The 21,819-nt window shown below is 37.0% G+C and overlaps 1 protein-coding gene across 1 annotated transcript; it reads left to right on the forward strand.

Annotated features, from left to right (window-relative positions):
• Nucleotides 1-1,017: 1,017 nt before the first annotated feature.
• On the forward strand, nt 1,018-15,807 carry vstm4b (V-set and transmembrane domain containing 4b). The gene is made up of 8 exons (XM_059530146.1): nt 1,018-1,148; nt 3,376-3,774; nt 9,824-9,877; nt 11,286-11,393; nt 14,320-14,353; nt 14,437-14,558; nt 14,649-14,713; nt 14,830-15,807. The coding sequence occupies exons 1-8, from the start codon at nt 1,097-1,099 to the stop codon at nt 14,953-14,955; spliced, it is 960 nt and encodes a 319-aa protein (XP_059386129.1). The 5' UTR covers nt 1,018-1,096; the 3' UTR covers nt 14,956-15,807.
• Nucleotides 15,808-21,819: the final 6,012 nt, after the last annotated feature.

Genomic DNA, 21,819 nt, shown 5'->3' on the forward strand with positions numbered 1-21,819 from the left:
TGTCTTTAAAAATGCATTTTTTACTTCATTCATCTGTTGCATGTTATAATTAAATCTACATTTCTATGTCATTAAATATGACTGCATATTTCTTAAATCAACAAAACAGACTATAAAATTAAGTCAACATAGTCATTAATCTTATTAAAATGCATCTCTCTCTTTTTCTCTCTCTCTCATGCTTTATCTACAGTATCAGAAACACACATAAATGTAATTTTTCACCCTAAATGTTATTTTTTTGAGAGCTATCTGCCTTAACTTTACTCTAAATTTATAATGTAATATATATACAATATAATCTGTATTTTTCTGTCTAAGTATATATATATATATATATTCTCCTTTGTTCATAAATCCTAAAACGTATGTAGTTTTTTTTTTTATATTATTATTATTATTATTATTTTGAATCTCAGGATTTCAATATGGTCTCCTTCTATATCATGCAACATCACACTTTATCCAGATGAGGGCAGTCGGTCCTTTCCACATCTGTTTCCACTACATCAGCTAAAAAACAGTCGGCTGTCAGTCTCAACAAGCAGAATACTGTAAACAAATACATTCACTTCCGCTGGGCCTTGAAGCCAGATCATCTATAACCCACTGAATGAACCTATTAACAGACCAGAAACAGACCAAATATACAATGCCAACACAATTTCTGAGTAAATAAGAACATTTCCACAACTACAACACATCTTAAGATATATATATATCATTTTGAATCTTCTTGCTGTGTCTGTATGTTGTCCAGATCAGTCAAGAAATGTACCTTTCCATTGTATTTAACTGCATGAAAGCACACACGATGCTAGGAAGTGCTTCATCAGTGGCAATAAACCTAGTTTATAACTGATAGTCTTCAACTGGACCGGACAAAATAAACATTTCAGCCTTCTGATGTATAATGTGTAGTCCTATACAAAGGGGGAGGAGAGAGGGTTAGACTAAGTAAAAACAGAGCGTCCTGTATGCGGTTACACAGAGGAGAAGGAGAGAGAGAGAGAGAGAGAGAGAAAAATAGAGTAGAGGAATTCAGTTTTTGTGAAGAGATTGAACTGGAGTTGCATGGAGCCCATCAGACTGGAGAATGAAGATCTCCGTGGTGCTAACAGCTCTCCTGATTAACCTCCTCTTAGGAAGTAAGTGTAATCTGTCTGAATTTAATTTCAACTGTGATATTATTCAGTGTAGTTGCAAAATCTCAGTCTAGGTGTTGCACGTCAGTGACGTTTTTAATGCATGTGTTACTTTTTGTGATTTTGAGTTTTATGTTCATTCAGTCAAGCAGATATATGCACAGTGCCTCAAAGCAAATTATATTTCTGTTTCAATTGTTTGTCTTTTTTTTTTCCTGGCAATTCCCTTTTCCTCTATGGCTACTAATAAGTTGTGGTTTCTGACTCCTCCTTTACTAGTATATAAGAAATATCCTCAATTCATGTAACTTAAATCCTGTTTCTGTCTGTATTTATAAACAAATGGTCACTTTGAGTTTACAAAGAGCACGACATCCTCGCAGAAAGAAATGACACACCAGGTTGTTGTGTTCCTTTAAAAATGCTTACAGCTAATTGATTTGTATAATTGTGACAGATTTTGTGGAATTAGATTTTACATCTGTTATTTATATACATACATTTTTATTGCATTCAGGCTTTATTTCTTCATATTTAAATAAACATCCATTTATTCATAACTATACATTTGATTTCATAAATATGCATTCAAATGTACACACGGTGTATCTCAAAAAATTAGAATATCATGGAAAAGTGCTTTATTTTTTGTAATTTCATTCAAAAAAAAGCTAACTTTTTTTATTCTAGATTCATTGCACACAAACTGAAATATTTAAAGAGTTTTTTGTTTTAGTTTTGATGGTTATGACTTTAATTAAAATTAAAGTTTTGTTATCCATCTCCAAAGCAGGTTTAATTATGCATTCAATACTTGGTTTGGGCTCTTTTTGCATGAATTACTGCTTTATTGCAGCGTGTCATCGAGGTGATCAGTCTGTGGCACTGCTGAGGCGTTATTGAAGCCCAGGTTGCTTTGATAGCGATCTTCAGCTCCTCTGTATTGTTTGTCAGATGTTACTTATCTTCCTCTTCACAATACCCCATAGATTCTCTGTGAGGTTCAGGTCAGGTGAGTTGGCTGGCACAGTAATATCATGGTCATCAAACCACTTGGAAGTGGTTTTGGCTCTGTGGGCAGGTGCTAAATTCCTCCTGCAAAATGAAATCAGCATCTCCATAAACCTTGTCAGCAGATGGAAGCATAAAGTGCTACGAAATCTCCTGGACTTGATAAAACACAATGGAGCAACACCAGAAGATGTCACGGCTCCCCAAATCATCACTGACTTCAGAAACACTTCACTTCACAGTGGACTTTCGATTCTGTGCCTCTCCAGTCTTCCTCCAGACTTTGATTTCCAAATGAAATGCTGAATTTACTTTCATCTGAAAAGAGGACTTTGGACCACTAGGCAACAGTCCAGTTCTTTTTCTCCTCACCCCAGGTGAAATGCTTCTGATGCTTTTTTTTCTGGTTCAGGAGTGGCTTGGTTCTAGGTGTGTGACAGATTTAGCTCTTTTCCTGAAGACGTCTGAGTGTGGTGACTCTTGATGCACTCTTGCACTCTTGATGACTCTCCAGCTTTAGTCCACTCCTTTCTTGAATCGGCTTTTCATGACCATCTTCCCAAGGCTGTTGTCATCCCTGTTGCTTATGCACCTTTTCTTACCACACTTTTTCCTTCCAGTCAACTTTCTATGAATATATTTTGATACAGCACTCTGAGAACAGCCAGCCCTTTCAGCAATGACCTTCTGTGGCTTCCCCTCCTTGTGGAGGGTGTCGATGATCGTCTTCTGGACAACTGTAAAGTCAGTAGTCCTTCCCATAATTGTGGTTGAATGTTCTAAACTAGCCCAAAAGGTACCCAGTATTTATACTCAAAATCAATCAAACTAATCAAGCTCAAAATGAAATATTCAAATTTTCTGAGATACTGAATTTTTATTTTTTCTAAGCTGTAAGTCATAACCATCAGAATAAAAAAAAACTTTTGAAGTATTTAAGTTTGTGTGCAATGAATCTTGAATATAAGAAAGTTTTATATAGATCTGATATATATATATGAATGCTCTGCAGTGAATGGGTGCCGTCAGAATAAGAGTCCAAACATCATAATATTGCACAAGTTATCCACACCACTCCAGTCCATCAATTAATCCAAATCTGTTCCCATGAATTAATAAACTCATGAATACAATATTTGGGGGGGGGGGTGTTATTCCTTTAAATGTTGCATTGCTCTGTGGATAAAAGATTTATTTGCTTCATATATTCTGACTACAGATGTGTGCTCAGCTATCAATGTCACAGTCACACCTTCTCCGTTCACTGTGGTGGCCGAGGGAGAAAACATCACCCTGTCCTGTCAGGTGACCCAGCGGCGGCGGTCAGCGAGTCTGCCTGTGGTGCGCTGGATGTTTCAGCCGGAGTCAGGAGGAGAGGAGCTGCTGGTGGCACGGGTGAACATGAGGAGAGCCAAGTTCTACGGAAACTACACCAAGAGCTTCTGCAAGCCCAAAATGAAACTGACAGTGGTGAAACAGGGCAAGATATACAACCTCCTCATCTTCAACATCAGCAGACAGGACAGGGGTCTTTACAGCTGCAGGGTCCAGGAGTTCAAGAAGCATCAGGAGCGATGGAAAGCTTCGACCAACAGCTCGGCCTCCACGCAGCTCAGAGGTTTGTCCATATGCAGTTGTGTACATGGTTGACAAAAATGCCACCAAAATAAACAAAAATGCCCCTCAAATTCATAATACAGGGACAAAAATAATCATGATTTCAGCATTATATTTAGATCTGATCATATCACATCATATTTCTTTTAAATAAGCATTGTGCATTACAACCAATCACACACTATTCTGTGTTTATGAATGCAACGCCCAAACAGTAGCGTTCAGATGAGTCATCGCTGAAATGCAAGTTTTTTTCAGTGTATGTGAATTCTGCTCTCTTTTGATTTTTATTTGTATTTTTTTATCATAAACAACAAAGTGCAGATGTACGGACCAAGTTAGAGATTCATTTCACAGTGTCAGTGATTATAATGTGAGTTGTCTGAGAGTGTTTAAACTGTGTGTGCTGAATGCTAGACTATATTCAGTGGTAATGTAAATTCTGTGCTCTGTTGCTTTTTGCCGTTTTCAGAGTTAAAAGATTTGAGTGTTGAGTTATTGAATGTTTCAGTAATGGGGAATATTCTTTGCTCGCTTTCTGCCTATAATTTTATGCTAATTTAAAAAACTGCTTCGTTTTTTTTCATGCTATTTACATAACCAGTATGAAATCTTGATTTTATAATGCATTAAAAAGCAATAATGGAATATGGAAAATCTCATTTCTGACCATGGTTGTTAGTGACTGTCTGTTAAACGTTTCTCTCATCTACACTCTTAAATTGTCTCGAGGTTTGAAACATCTGACAAAATTCTCACCACATGAGCAACAGATGTCAAGAAACTCCTTCAGCGCTGTACGTGTTAGACTTTCCATTAAAAGCATGTGGAAATGTGATCTAATATTTATGCGCTATATATCTGTCTTCTGCAGTCGGAATTGAGTTGAAAACAAAGTGAACTGTGGCACTGTGACAGCCCAACGCTATTGACACTGGCTGCAGAGTGCAGTTTTCCTTTACTAACTTACTGAACAGACAGACAGACACGTGAGTGGCACAGAGGATGGAGAGAGTATCGCTCTCTGGATCCAAGACAAAATAAACTCATATGTAAGAAGAGGTTTACAGCAAAGCAGAAAGAGAAAAACAGTGTCAGAGACTCCAGTAGATCAGAGTTTCCCAAAAAGGGGCGCCAGCGTTCACTGTGGGTGGGCGTCTCCTGGCCTACTTAAAGACATCACCAAATCAAAATTGGATGTTTGTGGCTTTAAGTCCATGTGTGTTAACTTTGAGACCTGCTTCATATGAGTCGCAATCATCTACAAAATGTCACTTTTAGCAAAACACTTGAAATGTACAGTCTTTCCCTTTAGAATCAGAAATCAGAATCAGAAAGAGCTTTATTGCCAAGTATGCTTGTGCTTACAAGGAATTTGTTTTAGTGACATAAGCTTCCAGTACACAGAGACAACAACACACAGACAAAAAAAACACTTGCAAATAAATAAGTTTATAAACGATTGTGCTATAAATGATAATGGAATAGGATTGAGTAAGATGAGGGATGTACTAGGATGGAGGGGTAACAAATAAATATAAGGATATTGCACATTTTTATTGCATAAGTGGGGAACATTTAACTGTTCATGAGGTAGATTGCCTGAGGGAAGAAACTGATCTTGTGCCTGACTGTTCTGGTATTTGCGGCTCTGAAGTGCCGGCCAGATGGCAAAAGTTCAAAGATGTGAGGGATCCAGAGTGATTTTTTACTGAGCTCTTTTCCTCACTCTGGATGTATAGAGTTCTGGAATGGTGGGCAGGGGAGCACCAATAATCCTTTCAGCAGTCCGAACTGTTCTCTGTAGTCTTCTGATGTCTGATTTTTTTGCTGAACCAAACCAGACAGTAATTGAAGTGCACAGAACAGACTCAATGACGGCTGAGTAGAACTGTTTCAGCAGCTCCTGTGGCAGGTTAAACTTCCTCAGCTGGCGAAGGATGTACAACCTTTGTTGGGCCTTTTTCACAATGGAGCCAAAGTGATTGTGCCACTTCAGGTCCTGAGAGATGGTGGTTCCCAGCAACCTGAACGACTCCACTGCAGTCACAGTGCTGTTCATGATGTTTAGTGGGGGGAGTGCAGAGGGGTTTCTCCTGAAGTCCACGATCATCTCCACTGTTTTGAGCGTGTTCAGCTCCAGGTTGTTAAGACTGCACCAGACAGCCAGCTGCTCAACCTCTTGTCTGTAAGCAGACTCATCTCTGTCCTGGATGAGGCCGATGACTGTAGTGTCGTCTGCAAACTTCAGGAGCTTGACAGAAGGGTCTTTAGAGGTGCAGTCGTTGGTGTACAGGGAGAAGAGCAGAGGGGAGAGAACACATCCCTGAGGGGCACCAGTGTTGGTGGAGCAGCTGTTTGACATGAATTTCCCCAGTCTCACTAACTGTTCCCTATCTGTCAGAAAGCTGGTGATCCACTGACAGCTAGAGTTAGGAACAAAGAGCTGGGTCAGTTTGGTCTGGAGGGCTGTTGGGATGATTGTGTTGAAAGCCGAACTAAAGTCCACAAACAGGATCCTCAAACAAGTGCTTGTTTTGTCTAGATGCTGCAGGATGAAGTGCAATCCCATATTGATTGCATCATCCTGTTTGCTCTGTAAGCAAACTGCAGGGGGTCCAGTAAAGGGTCCAGTGATGTCCTTCAGAAAAGTCAGAACCAGTTTTTCAAACGACTTCATGACGACAGATGCTAGAGCCGCAGGTCTGTAGTCGTTAAGTCCTGTTATCTTGGGTTTCTTTGGAATGGGGATGATGGTGGAGCATTTGAAGCAGGAAGGCACTTCACACAACTCCAGGGATCTGTTGAAGATCTGTGAAAAGATGAGGGCCAGCTGGTCAGCACAGGTTTTCAGGCAGGCGGGTGTAACGCCATCTGGGCCTGTTGCTTTTCTTCTTTTGTTCTTCCTGAAGACCTGGTGCACATCATCTTCACAGATTTGAAGAGCAGGAGGTGTGGAGAGGGGTATTGCAGGAGGTTTTAACGGTTGTGTAGAGAGATGGTCAGAATGGGTGTTGGGGGTTTCAAATCAACAATAAAACTAGAATAAAACCCTAATACAATAAAACCCTATAGGTAATTCTTAGCAAAACTACTCTTGATGGACTCATCTTGTAAACAAATGTTTGTCAAATCGACCAACGACAAGCAATAGCAAGTAGCAAATCTAATATATGCTCATTGGAAAAATAGCCTTTATCTATATTTTTGTAAAATATGTAGGCTTTCCTATAAATTCAATACAATTCACTACCCGTTCTAGCTAACTGGTGGCAGTGTTCAAAAATTATAATTACGGTGCATATGACTAATTATTAAAAACATTGTTTGTGTGGTTCCTGGCACAATATGTCCTCAAAATGATTTCACCATAGTTCATCATTTGTAAACTAATAAACTGATATTATAAGCTCAATATATTTGCCATTTCTGTCTTGGTAAACTGCAAGTCATGTGATGTGAAGCACGAGTCAGCAAACTAAAAGCAACTGGTAAGAGTGGAGTCATATAGTAAGTGCCACTCAAACTTCCTATTTCCTATTTAGTAACCCTAACCCTACTGTAGTGTAACAGAAGTTCTTTAAGTGTATGATGGAGTTTGTTCTTGACAAGCCCAAAAATCCACTTTCAAGTCAACATGAAACACTGTTACTGCCATAATTTGGTGAGTGAATCAGGATATTTTATCCATCATGATTGGGAAAACTGATAAGAAAAGAGTCAAGCAGAGGTATTGAAAAGTAAGAGAGATTCATGACGTCAGCTGTAAAAGAAAAGTCATTTGCAGCATATAATAAGACCTAGAACTTGCATTAATAAAGTAAACAGGAGCCATTTGATTTCATGTTTACTTAAAAATGAGGTTTACTTGAAAAAGGTGGATGAAAAGCCATAAGGTATGATGACGTGACATAAAGAAGGAAATAAAACCTCCACATCCAGTAACTACTGTATGCACAGATATCCTAGACTTCAACTGGCTAAACTAATTACTAGACCTTACTGTTACTAATTACTTAGTAGGGAATGATTAAATACTCAAACTGATGCATAAACATAACTAAACAAAAAACTCAATTTAGATGAGAATGTGTGCTCCTCATTTTACAGTAGGTTATCCAACCAATGAGATAAGTAAAGTAATATCAAAACCAAGCCATACAACAAAACTCAAACTTTCTTTTCCTAAAACATGATCACATTTTCCACTGACAGTGTTTGTAAGGAGAACCTTTGAGCATCTCTGCCATGTGAGGGAGGATGTGGTGCAGATTTAAACACACAGTAGCACAGAGAAAGAACCAAACAGTGGCCATGTTTGTGGGATTGACAATGCTATAGGGAGATGTTTTGTATGACTCTTGTCTTGTAAGAAAGTGCTGCAAATGAAAAAAGCTTTTATTGAAGGCTGCCTCTGTGGTTGCCAATTTTGTTGTGGCCATTCATATTCATATTGCAAAGACAGAAGAAAATCTTGTTCACTTTAAATTCCCGACTTTGTATACATTTCCATACATTAACTACTTCTTTTCATAGCTGAATGCACTGTGGTGGTGCAGTGAAATCATTAATATGTCAATTGATGCAGCTGCTCTATTGAAACATGCATCTCTATTCATGCATCTGTGAGGTCCTCGACAAATGACTTTTGGCATCCTGTTCAGTGACAGAAGCCCTCAGTAAACCACTGAAGATTTTGTATCTGGCTCTTTTTTTGAGCCATAAGACTCAAAAGAGCTTTTGTCCCTTTCCCAGTTTGGTCAGGCATGAGCAAGAGCTCCAAAAATAAGCACATTTTTGAAGGAGCCATGAGTAGAGAAATAAACAGTAGTCCATGTGCAAGCAGAAAAAGCAGAAGACATTTACAGTTTGGTTAATAACGCACAGACAACTGGAAATGGTGTATATGTTCTACATTCTAACAGATTATAAATAAGACAATAACTAATGACTCCAATAAGCTTGTCAACCTGCTGTTGTGGTTAGCAAATCAGACAATTCCCGATCCCCAATAATATCCCCTTTCTCTTTTCTCTTATTCCATTAATAAAATGTAAAAAGGTCCAACAATTAAATGAAAATTAATTTATACTCGTTGTATCCGAAATATTGCCAAGCTTAATGATACTACAAACGCAACTTGAAAATGTTCCTCTACCTACATTTTTGAAGAACTCCAAAAGTGTACCTATACATACAATTCACAAAAGTTTCCAGCTGAAATGAACACTTGTTACAGTAAAACACCAAATAAATACATTTCGATATTTGCATCACATAACCAGCTCCACATATTTGGCTTTTCCTACATAGCAAACTCATTCAGTAGTGCACATGGTACAACTTTGCACTTGTGATGTGAAGCATTCCGGCAGGAGTCCAGTGAAACACGAGTTACAATAAAAAGAGCTCAAATACTTGTAGCAGCAAGATAAAGTGCCATGGTGGTTTCAGCAAATGCATTTTTAATGCATTTAGACGTTAAAACTTTCAGATAGGTTTAGGGTTGGGTTTAATGTAGGTGTTACGTAATTTTCAAACACAATAGAGCATTAATCTTTTAGTGAACCCACTGGACATTTCATTTATGAACTACCATGATATGTACAACAACCAATATAATAGAATGTTGCCAGATTCACATTCAACTGTTGGGTAAACAATAAAGCTTTTCTTTCCTGTTTTATTGCTTTACTTACACTTACACTTCTGATTGAACAAACTAAATAAATTCAACATTTAGGTCAAATTTGCTCTTTAGTGGTCTGTTGAACACCCAAATAGGCAGTTAAACTTCCTCAGTAGCCGAGGTGGCTGTGTTTGTTGGGCCAGCTAGCCTTACTGTCGTCAGCTGCTGTGGTTATGTGTATTTCAGGGCATCACAGTGGGTGTTAGCCAGGGCCATATCCAGAGAGAGGGAAAGCCTCACTGCTATCATCCCACACACTACTGCCCCTGCAATTTACTTGATTTAACTGCATGTGCCATGTAATTACAAGGGTCTGGAGCCACAGTGATGAGTGTGCAATTCTCTCTTCTTCCTCACGCAGTCCATGTTCTCCGAGCCAGCAAACCAAAGGAGGAACTGTGGAGTCTGTTTGAAGGTAAGCCACAGCTGCACCAACAAAAATGTGTTACCAAACACATTTCAAAAAAGGTGAATAGTCTAAGAGAAATGGAAGGAATTACAGGATTTCTTAATGCACCATAAGTGGTCCATATGACTTGTGCACTATATTAGAAAACTTCTGAAGTAATTACAATAGCTTTGTGTGGGAAAATAATAATAATAATATAAAAAAACATTTATTCAATAATTTCCAACTGTAGAATAATGGTCTGACATAAAAGAGAAATAATATAGGACTAATAGGACTGGGGGAAGTCGTGGCCTAATGGTTAGAGAGTCGGACCAATTCGAAAGGTTGTGAGTTCGAGTCTCGGGCCGGCAGGAATTGTGGGTGGGGGGAGTGCATGTACAGTTCTCTCTACACCTTCAATACCACGACTTAGGTGCCCTTGAGCAAGGCATCGAACCCCCAACTGCTCCCCGGGCGCCGCAGCATAAATGGCTGCCCACTGCTCCGGGTGTGTGCTCACAGTGTGTGTGTGTGTTCACTGCTCTGTGTGTGTGTTCATAGTGTGTGTGTGTGTTCACTGCTCTGTGTGTGTGCATTTCGGATGGGTTAAATGCAGAGCACAAATTCTGAGTATGGGTCACCATACTTGGCTGAATGTCACTTCCCTCACTTTCACTAATGAGTAGCACTACAGTAACAGTTCAGCTACTACTATTAGCTAATATGGAATCATGATTAACTTATCAGAACTAAATAGCTAATTTAGGACAGCCCATTATTAGTTAATCAATAATTTCTGAATGAAATAAGTTTAATTAAGAACTATTAAACTATTAAGAATGACTAATTAATTACTAATAACAACATTAACATATCTGAGGTATTAGCAATTGTCCTTTTTATTCGGGACATGGTCAAAAATGCATTACTAATTACTAATAGTATTAAATTGCTACTATTCACTAAAATTTAATAACCTTACCTAATAGATAATACATACAGTAGCAAATTTAGGACTAAGGTAATCAGTAACCTATTAATGATGGTCCATTACTCTAAAATGTTACCGAATTTTTGTTTATTTGCCAATTTTAATTTTAGATGCTTAAGTAAGAGTAAGGTTTGAAATCAGTGCCATTAAATGTCATTGGTTCCAATGTGTTTCTTGACCAAACAGCATTATTGACATCAAACTTTTTTATATTGGAGAAGATTGGTTAGGGGGGAAAAAAGAGAGAAAAGAGTGAAAGTGAAAGACAAAATGAGAAAATGATGACAGAATTTGAATTTTAGGTGACATTTTTTTAAATCCTTTTATAATTTTCTTTTTTTTTTTCAGAGTATGGATAATCAATATAGCAAGATTATTCAGAATGAACATGCAGTATTTATGTATTTCAGTTTTATTAAGTGTATTTTTCTTGTGTTTCAGATGTGTATCTGTGTGCTGTGCTGGTGTGTTGTGTTGGGCTCTTGTGCATGTGCATGTTTACTATAGCTTTGAGCTGTCAGTATCTGCAGAGGAAGAGACGATTAAAAGGTATGATTCGTGCTGCTGATGATATAAAATGTTCTGATAACAATTAAAATAACAGTTTACGCAAAAATTAAAATTTTCTGAAATTGTTCTGACTCTCAGGTCATCCAAGATGTAGATGAGTTTGTTTCTTCATCAGAACAGATTTGGAGAAAGTTAGCAGTGTCTCATCAATAGATGCTCTGCAGTGAATGGGTGCCGTCAGAATGAGAGTCCAAACAGCTGATAAACACATCACAATAATCCACAAGTAATCCACATTTACATTTACATTTACATTTAGTCATTTAGCAGACACTTTTATCCAAAGCGACTTACAAATGAGGACAATGGAAGCAATTAAAATCAACAAAAGAGCAATGATATATAAATGTTATAAAAATTCTCCATTAGCTTAACGCAATACACAAGGGCTTTTAAATAATAGAATAAATAAAAAGAAAAAAGAGAATAAAGAATAAAGGTCTTTTTTTTTTTTGCTTTTGTTAATTGTATAATAAGTGAAAAGAAAACAGGTAGAATACAAAAAGATTAGAAAGCTAGTTATATATATATATATATATATATATATATATATATATATATATATATATATATATATATATATAGTACTGTACAGACCAAAAGTTTGGACACACTTTCTCATTCAAAGAGTTTTCTTTATTTTCATGACTATGAAAATTGTAGAGTCACACTGAAGGCATCAAGGGCTATTTGAGCAAGAAGGAGAGTGATGGGGTGCTGCGCCAGATGACCTGGCCTCCACAGTCACCGGACCTGAACCCAATCCAGATGGTTTAGGGGTGAGCTGGACCGCAGACAGAAGGCAAAAGGGCCAACAAGTGCTAAGCATCTCTCGGGGAACTCCTTCAAGACTGTTGGAAGACCATTTCAGGTGACTACCTCTTGAAGCTCATCAAGAGAATGCCAAGAGTGTGCAAAGCAGTAATCAAAGCAAAAGGTGGCTACTTTGAAGAACCTACAATATGACATATTTTCAGTTGTTTCACACTTTTTTGTTATGTATATAATTCCATATATAATTCCACATGTGTTAATTCATAGTTTTGATGCCTTCAGTGTGAATCTACAATTTTCATAGTCATGAAAATAAAGAAAACTCTTTGAATGAGAAGGTGTGTCCAAACTTTTGGTCTGTACTGTATATATATATACATATATACTTTTTTTTTTTTTTAGGAATAAAATTAGAATAGAGATTGCTAACGTTATAGTGTGAAATAAAGATGGAAGAGATGAGTTTTAAGCTGATTCTTGAAGATGGATTGCTGGGATTGAGTTGAGGAGGTCATTCCACCAGGAGGGAACATTTAATTTAAAAGTATGTAAAAGTGACTTTGTGCTTCTTTGGGATGGCACAATCAAGCAACGTTCACTTGCAGAACGCAAGCTTCTAGAGGCACATAAGTCTGAAGTAACAAATTTAGGTAAATGGGTGCAGAGCCAGTGGTAGTTTTGTAGGCAAACATCAATGCCTTGAATTTTATGCGAGCAGCTATTGGAAGCCAGTGCAAATTGATAAACAGAGGTGTGACGTGTATTCTTTTCGGCTCTTTAAAAATTAATCTTGCTGCTGCGTTCTGGATTAATTGTAAAGGTTTGATAGACTGGTTGGAAGACCTGCCAAGAGGGCATTGCAATAGTCCAGCCTGGACAGAACAAGAGCTTGAACAAGGAGTTGTGCAGCATGTTTCGAAAGAAAGGGCTTGATCTTCTTAATGTTGAATAAAGCAAATCTGCAGGATCAGACAGTTTTAGCAGTGTGGTTTGAGAAAGCCAAGGTTTCTGGCTGTTTTTGAAGGAGTTATGGTTGATGTGCCCAACTTTTTGGTGAAATTGTGATGAAACGATGGGTTTGCTGGAATCACAAGCAGTTCTGTCTTGGCAAGGTTGAGTTGAAGGTGATGGTCCTTCATCCAGCAAGATATGTCTGATAGACAAGCTGAGATGCGAATAGCTACCGTCGGATCATCAGGATGGAATGAGAGGTAGAGTTGAGTGTCATCAGTATAGCAGTGGTATGAAAAGCCATGTTTCTGAATGACAGAACCTAATGATGCCATTTAGACAGAGAAGAGAAGTGGTCCAAGAACTGAACCCTGAGGCACCCCAGTAGTAGATGTTGCGACTTGGACACCTCACCTCTCCAAGATACTCAAACCATTGAAGTGTGGTTGCTGAGATGCCCTTTTTCAGTAGGATTGACAGAAGGATCTGGTGGTTAACTGTGTCAAAAGCAGCGGACAGATCCAGCAAGATTTGGATTCTGCTCTTTCCAGACTTAGGGCTTCAACGACTGAGAGCAAGTCATTCTCAGTTGAACGGCCAGATTCTGAAGCCACATCACACCAGTACATCAGTTACTGTCTTGAAAAGTTAAAGCAGCATATTTGTAAGTAACAAATCCATTAATAAACAAAAATATGAGGTCTGGTCTGAATCAGGAGAGAAATCTGCACAGATCAAGCAACATTACTAAACAAATATGTGAGTGTATTTTGATTTGAGAGAACAACAGGAGATGGACCTTTTCACTGGAGGAAGTGTTATTAAGGATTATGGACTTGTATTTTAGTTAAAAACATCTTAATGCTGGTTTGTTTCTTACAAACATGTTTGGCTTCGCAAGACGTGCATTGATGCAGTGGAGTGTTGTGGATTATTGTGATGTTTTATCAGCTGTTTTGACTCTCATTCTGACAGCACCCATTCACTGCAGAGCATCCATTGGTGAGCAATTGATGCAATGCTACATTTCTCCAAATCGGTTAATCAACATCGTGTGTGTTTTCATTTTTGGATGAACTATTCCTTGAATGTGTATGTTAATGATGCGCTTCTAATTATCTTTATTATAAAGTCATCAACATTGCTCATCAACATTTTTTCATATGCCCCTTTTTGATAGAAAACTATCATTTGGTCAAGAGCCCACAGAACAGGTAAGAAAACATGAAAAATGATAACTGTAAAATGAGAAGGATAACCTTCCTCACAAACTGAAAGCATGTTCATGTGTGTCCAGTTCAGGCGAGACGGTCACTAGTGTCGTTAGTCTCTCTCCGGCTCTTCCCAAGAAGATGAGAAAGTACAAGAAAAATAAAAGTGTGGAGCAACCAGACGTGCCACCAGAGATACCAGCTAAAGGTAGCGTAACATTCCCAAAATGACCTTTACACTGTATGTCACTAGACCTTATTTCTGAAGTAGTTTAATAACTAACATATTCCATCTCAGCCCCTATTGCAGACAAAATGCGAAAGCCGAAGCTTTTAAAACCTCAACCAAGAAAAGTGGTTTTGGTAAGTTACTTGAAAGGAGTACACAGTAATTTGTTAGTTGTCCTGCAGAACTGCCAGTTGTTGTATTTAATAGTTTTATGTGAGCTGTAACTCTACTGTTGTCCCAAAACCAACAGCCCAAAATTGCAGAGGAGAGTCTAACATACGCTGAGCTTGAACTGATGAAGCCCCTGCCTGAACCCAAAACTGCAAAGACAGGAACGGTGTATGCTCAGATATTTTTTGAGGACAAGCCGGTGTAGCATTACATGTTCTTGCAGAAAACTTTATTTATAATAACACAATACTGATTTTATTTGTCACCTTTTTTCTGATGTTTTATACATGCAACATTAAGTGAACTGTACATATTGTGTATATATATATATACAGTATATTCTTTACTTTCTATGTTGACATTTTATCTGTAACAAAAAAATTAATAAATACACAGCTAATTATTGTCATCCGGAAACCGAAAACTATAATTAAAAGGCACATAAATACAGCAGTCTCAAAAAACAACTTTTGCAAAAGATTATCTAAAGGTAAACACCAACAAAAAATATCCATTTGAATTTGCCACAAGTTGCATCTGTTAATAAACTAATAATTTATATGAGGATATTTTGCACAAATATATTTTCAAAAAAATAAAATTAAAAAAATCTTCCCAGTACTGTTCTGGGTTCAATACAAATTCATCTCTATGAACAGCTTCTGTGGTCTGCGCTTGATGTGTTTAAGCTTGTATTAATTATTCTGCATTAATTGAGCTGTAAAGTTGTGTAAACCATCCGTTTAGTGATGGGTCTACTTTTCTAGATGGATGAATTTATTTATGCATTACCAACACCAATTGTTTTTCCATTTAACAGTAGTTTGTGAATAGTAACATCTCATCCCTTTATGTTAATCTAGCTGGTTTTCTGCTCAGATTATGGAGTTTAAATGCTTTGTACATTATTGTAAACAAAAAGTTCATATAACTTTGAATAGATAAGCTAACAAGTGATTTTATCACACTAGGCTCAAGTTAACATCTAAAAATGTTAAATATAATGTAAATGTTGTGGATTTTGAAACAGTATTGTAACGTTTGTTCCAGTGCACAATTACTTTTACTACTTATAATATCTAAACATTCTTACAACCTAAGCAAAATGAAAATATAACAGTAAGTTTTATTTTCTGAGAAATGTGTGAACATTAAGTTTAAGTTTAAAACAAGAAAAAGTATCTGCCAATGGGATCAGAAAAACAAATTGAATTAAAAAAGTGGAAACTAGAGTTTTTTGTTTGTTTGTTTTACCAAATTGACTGATATTTTTCATGTTTTTAAGGATTAATTTGCTTAATTTACAGTAATTTTACTTTTTCAAGTAAATGTATCTTGATTAAACAATTTTTAGATATTTGTACTGGAAAACAAGACAAAAATGCTGAGATAATTGTTTTTCTGCAGTGTACAGTATGTTTTTGTGATTTATGTTTGTTTGTCTCAACAAAACTGAATCATTTCTGTGATAAAGGAAAGCAGGCCACAGAAGCTCAGGAACCTGGAAAATTCCTTTAAATCTGACGAATTGCTCAAGCCTGTTTGTTTGAATGTTATGACTTGTTTTAATGGAAGAACATTTTGGATTCAATTATGGAAAGCTAATGAAATATTAGGGCGTTTCCATATCTGGAACAGACATACAGGCACCACCTGACCTTTCAGTGTCCGTCTGCCTCTTATAGGAATAAATAAGATACAATCTCTCACTTAAAGGGTTTTTGACACTATCACAGACTTTCCGTGTGTAAGAAAGTTCTTTAACTGTGAAATGTAAAGGGTACTGCCTTCACCACTAACAAGAACCATCTGTGAATGACGTACAGAGACTCTATGCTCAACAAATGCCAAAAATATACTTTTTTCTCTTCTGTTTTATAATTGTACTCTAAATTAAACATTTTGATGTGAAAGAACATGACTAAACCTGACTGCTTTTACTGTGTACTGTATGTCAACTGTAATAGTCATGTAATATTTCATTCTGTCACATTTATCTCTTAATGTATTTCGTTGCCTTGTGCCCACATGTGCAATGACAATAAAGTTGAATCTAATCTAATCTAATGTCCCTGCCAACTGTCACCCGAAAATTAAAATGTGCTGTTAATTTACTCTCTGTTAGACCATAGGTGTGACTTTTTCTTCAGTAGGACAGTAGAAGAAGATTCTTGGCTGAAACCATTCATAAAATGTAAACCAATATAAACTGGCAATTTATTGAGAGTCAAAAAGCATATCAGGCAACAAAAAATGGATATCCATTGATATATTGAGTTGTTATGAAGCTAAACGATCTGTCTGTGTGAGAAACGGAACCTTGTTTGCAACATTATTACCTGTAATCCAGAGTTTTAGGCAAACGATCCGGAGTGATGTCCGGTTTACGAACGAATCATTCATTTGAGTCGATTCTTTTTAGTAAAGCAGCGATCCAAATCAAACTGAACAGTCTGAAACAGTTTCCAGTTCAAGCAGCACAGATCTACAAGATACTCATTCAATCTCCGATGGAAAGAGACAAAATAACGGCGTATCTGATCCTGAATCAGTTCTCTGACCCAGTTTATTGAAACGAAGTGTCCGAGTGAACCAGTTCGCGGAAAAGAATCGGACTTGCCCATTTTCCCGGGGTTCTGGATTATGTTGTAAATAATGTTCTGTTTCTTGCACAGAACGGTCATTTCACTTCATAAGACCTCAATATATCGTCAGGAGACATGGGTATTAATTTTGTCTTGCTGATATCCCTTTATTGACTCTCAAAAGGTTGGCTGCGTTTTAATGTTTTGGGATGCGTGCAGTTCTGTTTATTAACCACTAGAGCGTCAGAATTTACACAGTGCTGCTTTAACACATGCACCTAAGAAAAAACACTACAAAAGTTGAAATCTGTAACAGTCATGAGTCACCTTGAATATTTCACCAAATGAGAAAAATAACATAGCTTGTGCTGCTTTAACATGCCCTAAATAAACCTAAAATAAGCCTGAGGAGACACGCCAAAGTCAGTGAAACATTAGACTAAAAGTAGACACGGTTTAAACTAGCTCATAAAGAAAGGTTTCTTTTTCTTGACTATTTCTGTATCTTCTCTTTAATTCTTTGAATGTCTTCCAGGTAAACATTTATGAAGTAGGTCAGCTGAGGCCTGCACATGTACTAAAAACAAAAAAACTGAGCCAAAACCACATCCTTGATTCGAACAAACTTACATTTGCCAGTTTTCCAGAGAACACACCTTCATACTTTCCTTTTAGAAAGCTTACTGGATAATAATACAAATTATAGTTTGATCTGTTCCAAAAGAGATCTACAAACTGTTTACTAACTTTCAACACAGAGCCTCTCCAAATGAATCATTCACATACATGAATTTGTCACTCTTACACTAGTTTTATAGTAGTGCATTATAGTTTTTTAGAATAGGAAACTTTTCTACTTCCTATTCTAGAAATGGGAAATACCTGGAAAAATTCAAAGGATCACTAAAGCAAAGTATTAAATATTTAAATTAATATAGCTCATATTTTAAACAAAACTCTCTAATGATGATTACAATGCAGTGCATGCCTCTAATTTCAAATGGCTGGTAGATGTTCATTTAAGGCCAGTTTGCTCGTTATAAAGCAAATAAACAAACAAACAAACAAACAAAATGGCAACCTGTATATTGAAGTCAGATACTTTGCTTGTGAAAAAAAAAAACAGATTCTGAATTTGCCATAAAAAAAAAAAACAATTGATGCAATATGGCGTTATTCTACTTACTGACAAATGTCGAGAGTGCATTATTGTAGCACGAAAGCACATTAAACTGTGTCCTGTGCACTCTCCAATTGTCAGTAAAATAACGCCATAGATGCATCACTAATTAAAATACTGCATAAAACGCCTCGAACTAGAAGCACAGTCTAGGCTGTCTTCTTCTAGCAATCCTTCAATAGATCTTGTCTTGACTTGTATTTCATAAAAGCCGAGGTCAAGGATCTTGGGCATGAAAATATTGGTGAGGTATTATATTTTTTACTTGAACTTAAAATTGTATTGCTTTTCAAGCAGACATGGGCTTTTACTTTGTTTTTTATTCGTTTTTTTATTGAGTTTTTAACAGTAAATTTGGCATATGACTCTGTTTACCAACACTTTTGGGCAGAATAATGGTCATCATGGTTTAAATATCAGACTTTTTTCTGGTGGATGAAAAAAATTCAGTGAATTTTGCAAAGACGTAACGACTCCCAGGCAAGTGCCAACATGAAAGTTTTCTCTTTTCTGTGTCTTCATCAGTTGTTGCCAGCGTGCTTCATTTCCCAGTCATCACAAACCTCCCATCATCGCTCTGACCATCCGAGCGACTCTAACTAAAGAAGTGAAAGAATGTTTGGTTTCTCAGAAGCAGAAAGCAGATCTGTGCGTGTCTGTGTAAGTGTGAAGCAGCCGTGCGCGAGGAAACTCTGAAACATCCAAGCAGTCCTTATATCACCTTTCCCTCACAAGCAATTTGCTGATGAGCATTTGGCAAGGATATTAATGTTTAATTTAGTCACAGATGCACTAAAGCATCCGAAACAACACAGAGCACAAAAACAGTGTTATAGTGCACAGTTTGGTATTTTAAAATAAATATAGTAAAATAACACCAAATAATATTGTGAAAATTACTTAATTTCTGAGTGCATGAATAATTTTTATTGCTGTGTAATGCACACATTTAACAAAAATCCTCTTTTTTTGTTTGTAATGCACAAATTTAACACAAATTTCATTGAATGTTTACCGGATGTCCAGTGAAACAAATCAAAATAATTGAAAAAAAAAACTGCCATAATGAGGGGGAAAATCTACAGAGGCACCCAAACTAATATAGTGACGCACCAAAAGGTTTGAAAAACAATCCTTGTACAACACTCTTAAAATCTGTAAGAAGATTCAACTGTAGCCAAAATATCACTAAACAAAGCTCTTTCCCGGCAAGTATTTCTTGTTGCTGGATCATCATTTTTTTGTTGTTCTTGGAGCAACATCTCCATCAGACAAACATAGCCATTATTCTAAACCCTAACTAGGATGAAGATACAAAAGAACATCCTACTCAGCAGAATGACACACGTCCTGCTTAGCAAATTGAGGGAATATACGTAATGATCCAGTCCAGCCGTCACCTTACCCAAATGACCTAGATAACAACCCATGTGCATGCATTCACTGTGAATGAATGGCACTTCACCTAAAGTCACCTGCATGTGTTTTGTCTGGTTCAAACATAACTCTCCTAGATGTCAGCATGAGCCAACTTTACTCATGACTCGTCTGAGATTGAACTAAAGAAAAATAAGAAAAGTTGAAGTTCAGAACAAGACTTTAAAAGCATGTCATGATTGCTCACATTTATTTCTTGATCTACAAGAAAACACATTTGTTTTTGCAGTCGTGATGTGCATGTTGCACGGTCTCTGCTGCATGCTTTCAAAATACTTTTGCATCATGCTTCATGTAACTAAACATCAAATCAGTTCACTGCCCTCTACTGGTCTTAAAATGCAATGGCAAATGTAGTGATCATTTGCGTGACTGTAAGTGAAATGTTAAATTGAACAGGTCAAAAATAAATCTAGTTGAGATTCACTACTGTCAGATATATATCGTATTCCTTGTATGCCGATATCAGGGCAGACCTGCTATTGATCTGACAGAAAAACTATTTTCTCCACCTACTGTAAGGGTGCTTTCACACCTGCCTCATTTAGTTCAGTTGAATCGTACCAGAGTTCGTTTCCCCCTTTGGTGCGGTTCGTTTGGGCAGGTGTGAAAGCAGCAATCGCACTCGGGTGCGCACCAAAAGTGGATCAAACAAGCGTACCGAGACCTGCTTGAAGAGGTGGTCTCGGTACGCTTTCAAATGAACTCTGGAGCGGTTCGTTTGTGGTGAGAATGTGTATAGAAATGTATTGTTTGCATATTGTGGTGTATACGAACAATGTACTAGATTATGGCCAGGGACAAAACCAGCCCGCGCAGTCGTCTCTCCATAGTTGTGTTGTCTCCGTGTTGTTTGCTGGCTTTTCCTCTTAAGTTGTTTTTTTTTCCGCATGTAAATTCTGACCAATCGAAAAGCAGTTTAGGAAATACGTCATGGCCAATGAGTGATGTGGATGTTGTCATGTGACTGCATTTTGGTTCGTTTCAACTGGTACGGACCAAAGCAATGAGTGTGGTGTGAAAAGGAACCAAAAAAGCTGAAAAATGCTACAATGTATAATTGTTTACCCTTGGTTCGCACCAAATGAATCGAACTAGAGATGTGAAAGCACCCTAAGATGTAGGTCATGCTGCGTAAAACAAACAGACAGTTTAAGGGCATCGATTATCAGTGTGGAAAGGGTTAAGCTAAGGGTTAAGCTAAAAATTAAATTAAAAAAATCTAAGTAATATCAAATAAAAAGTAAAACGAAAACAAATTAAGTAAAAAATAAAAAATTAAACAAAACTATATATATATATATATATATATATATATATATATGTATATATATAATTTAAACAAAATAAGGCAAAACTAAATATATAAATACAAAAAAAAAATAATAATAATAATAATAGTCTCTTATTATTTATAATTGTGAAGTAAATTAATTCACATATACACAGTAAAAAGTTAAGTCCAACTTGCTTTCATGAATAGTTCAAATTCACTCATAGCTCTCTGCCAGGTGCTGATCACAAAAGATAAAGGTTAACCACAAAAACTAACCACATTAATACTGCAAAATATTGTTGCAGTAACATGCATGCTAACATTTGTGCATAAATATATCAAATGTGTCATCTATTAAAAAACAAGTCACTGTAAATTGTGCTGCTCACTCAGAGAGCCAATAGCAAGCCATAAAAGCAGCAGGCAGAACGGTTGCCTGGAGATAGAGCCAAACAAACCCGTCCTCAGCAGCAAGCAGTGCTCTCTACTCGGAGGAGCTGAAGTGAGGCGGTTTACCACACTGGTTTTTACTTACAGGGTTTCTGAGAAGCTTCTACATTATTCACACGGACAGATCCTTGACAAAGACGG

The sequence above is a fragment of the Carassius carassius genome, chromosome 39 (genome assembly GCF_963082965.1).
Source record: "Carassius carassius chromosome 39, fCarCar2.1, whole genome shotgun sequence".
Taxonomy (NCBI): domain Eukaryota; kingdom Metazoa; phylum Chordata; class Actinopteri; order Cypriniformes; family Cyprinidae; genus Carassius; species Carassius carassius.

Bases quoted from the DNA above. Each gene is read 5' to 3' on its own strand.
- vstm4b (XM_059530146.1), top strand. From the start codon at position 1,097: ATGAAGATCTCCGTGGTGCTAACAGCTCTCCTGATTAACCTCCTCTTA. The intron at 14,354-14,436 runs GTAAGAAAACAT...ATGTGTGTCCAG, and splicing joins GTCAAGAGCCCACAGAACAG to TTCAGGCGAGACGGTCACTA. The intron at 14,559-14,648 runs GTAGCGTAACAT...ATTCCATCTCAG, and splicing joins ACCAGAGATACCAGCTAAAG to CCCCTATTGCAGACAAAATG.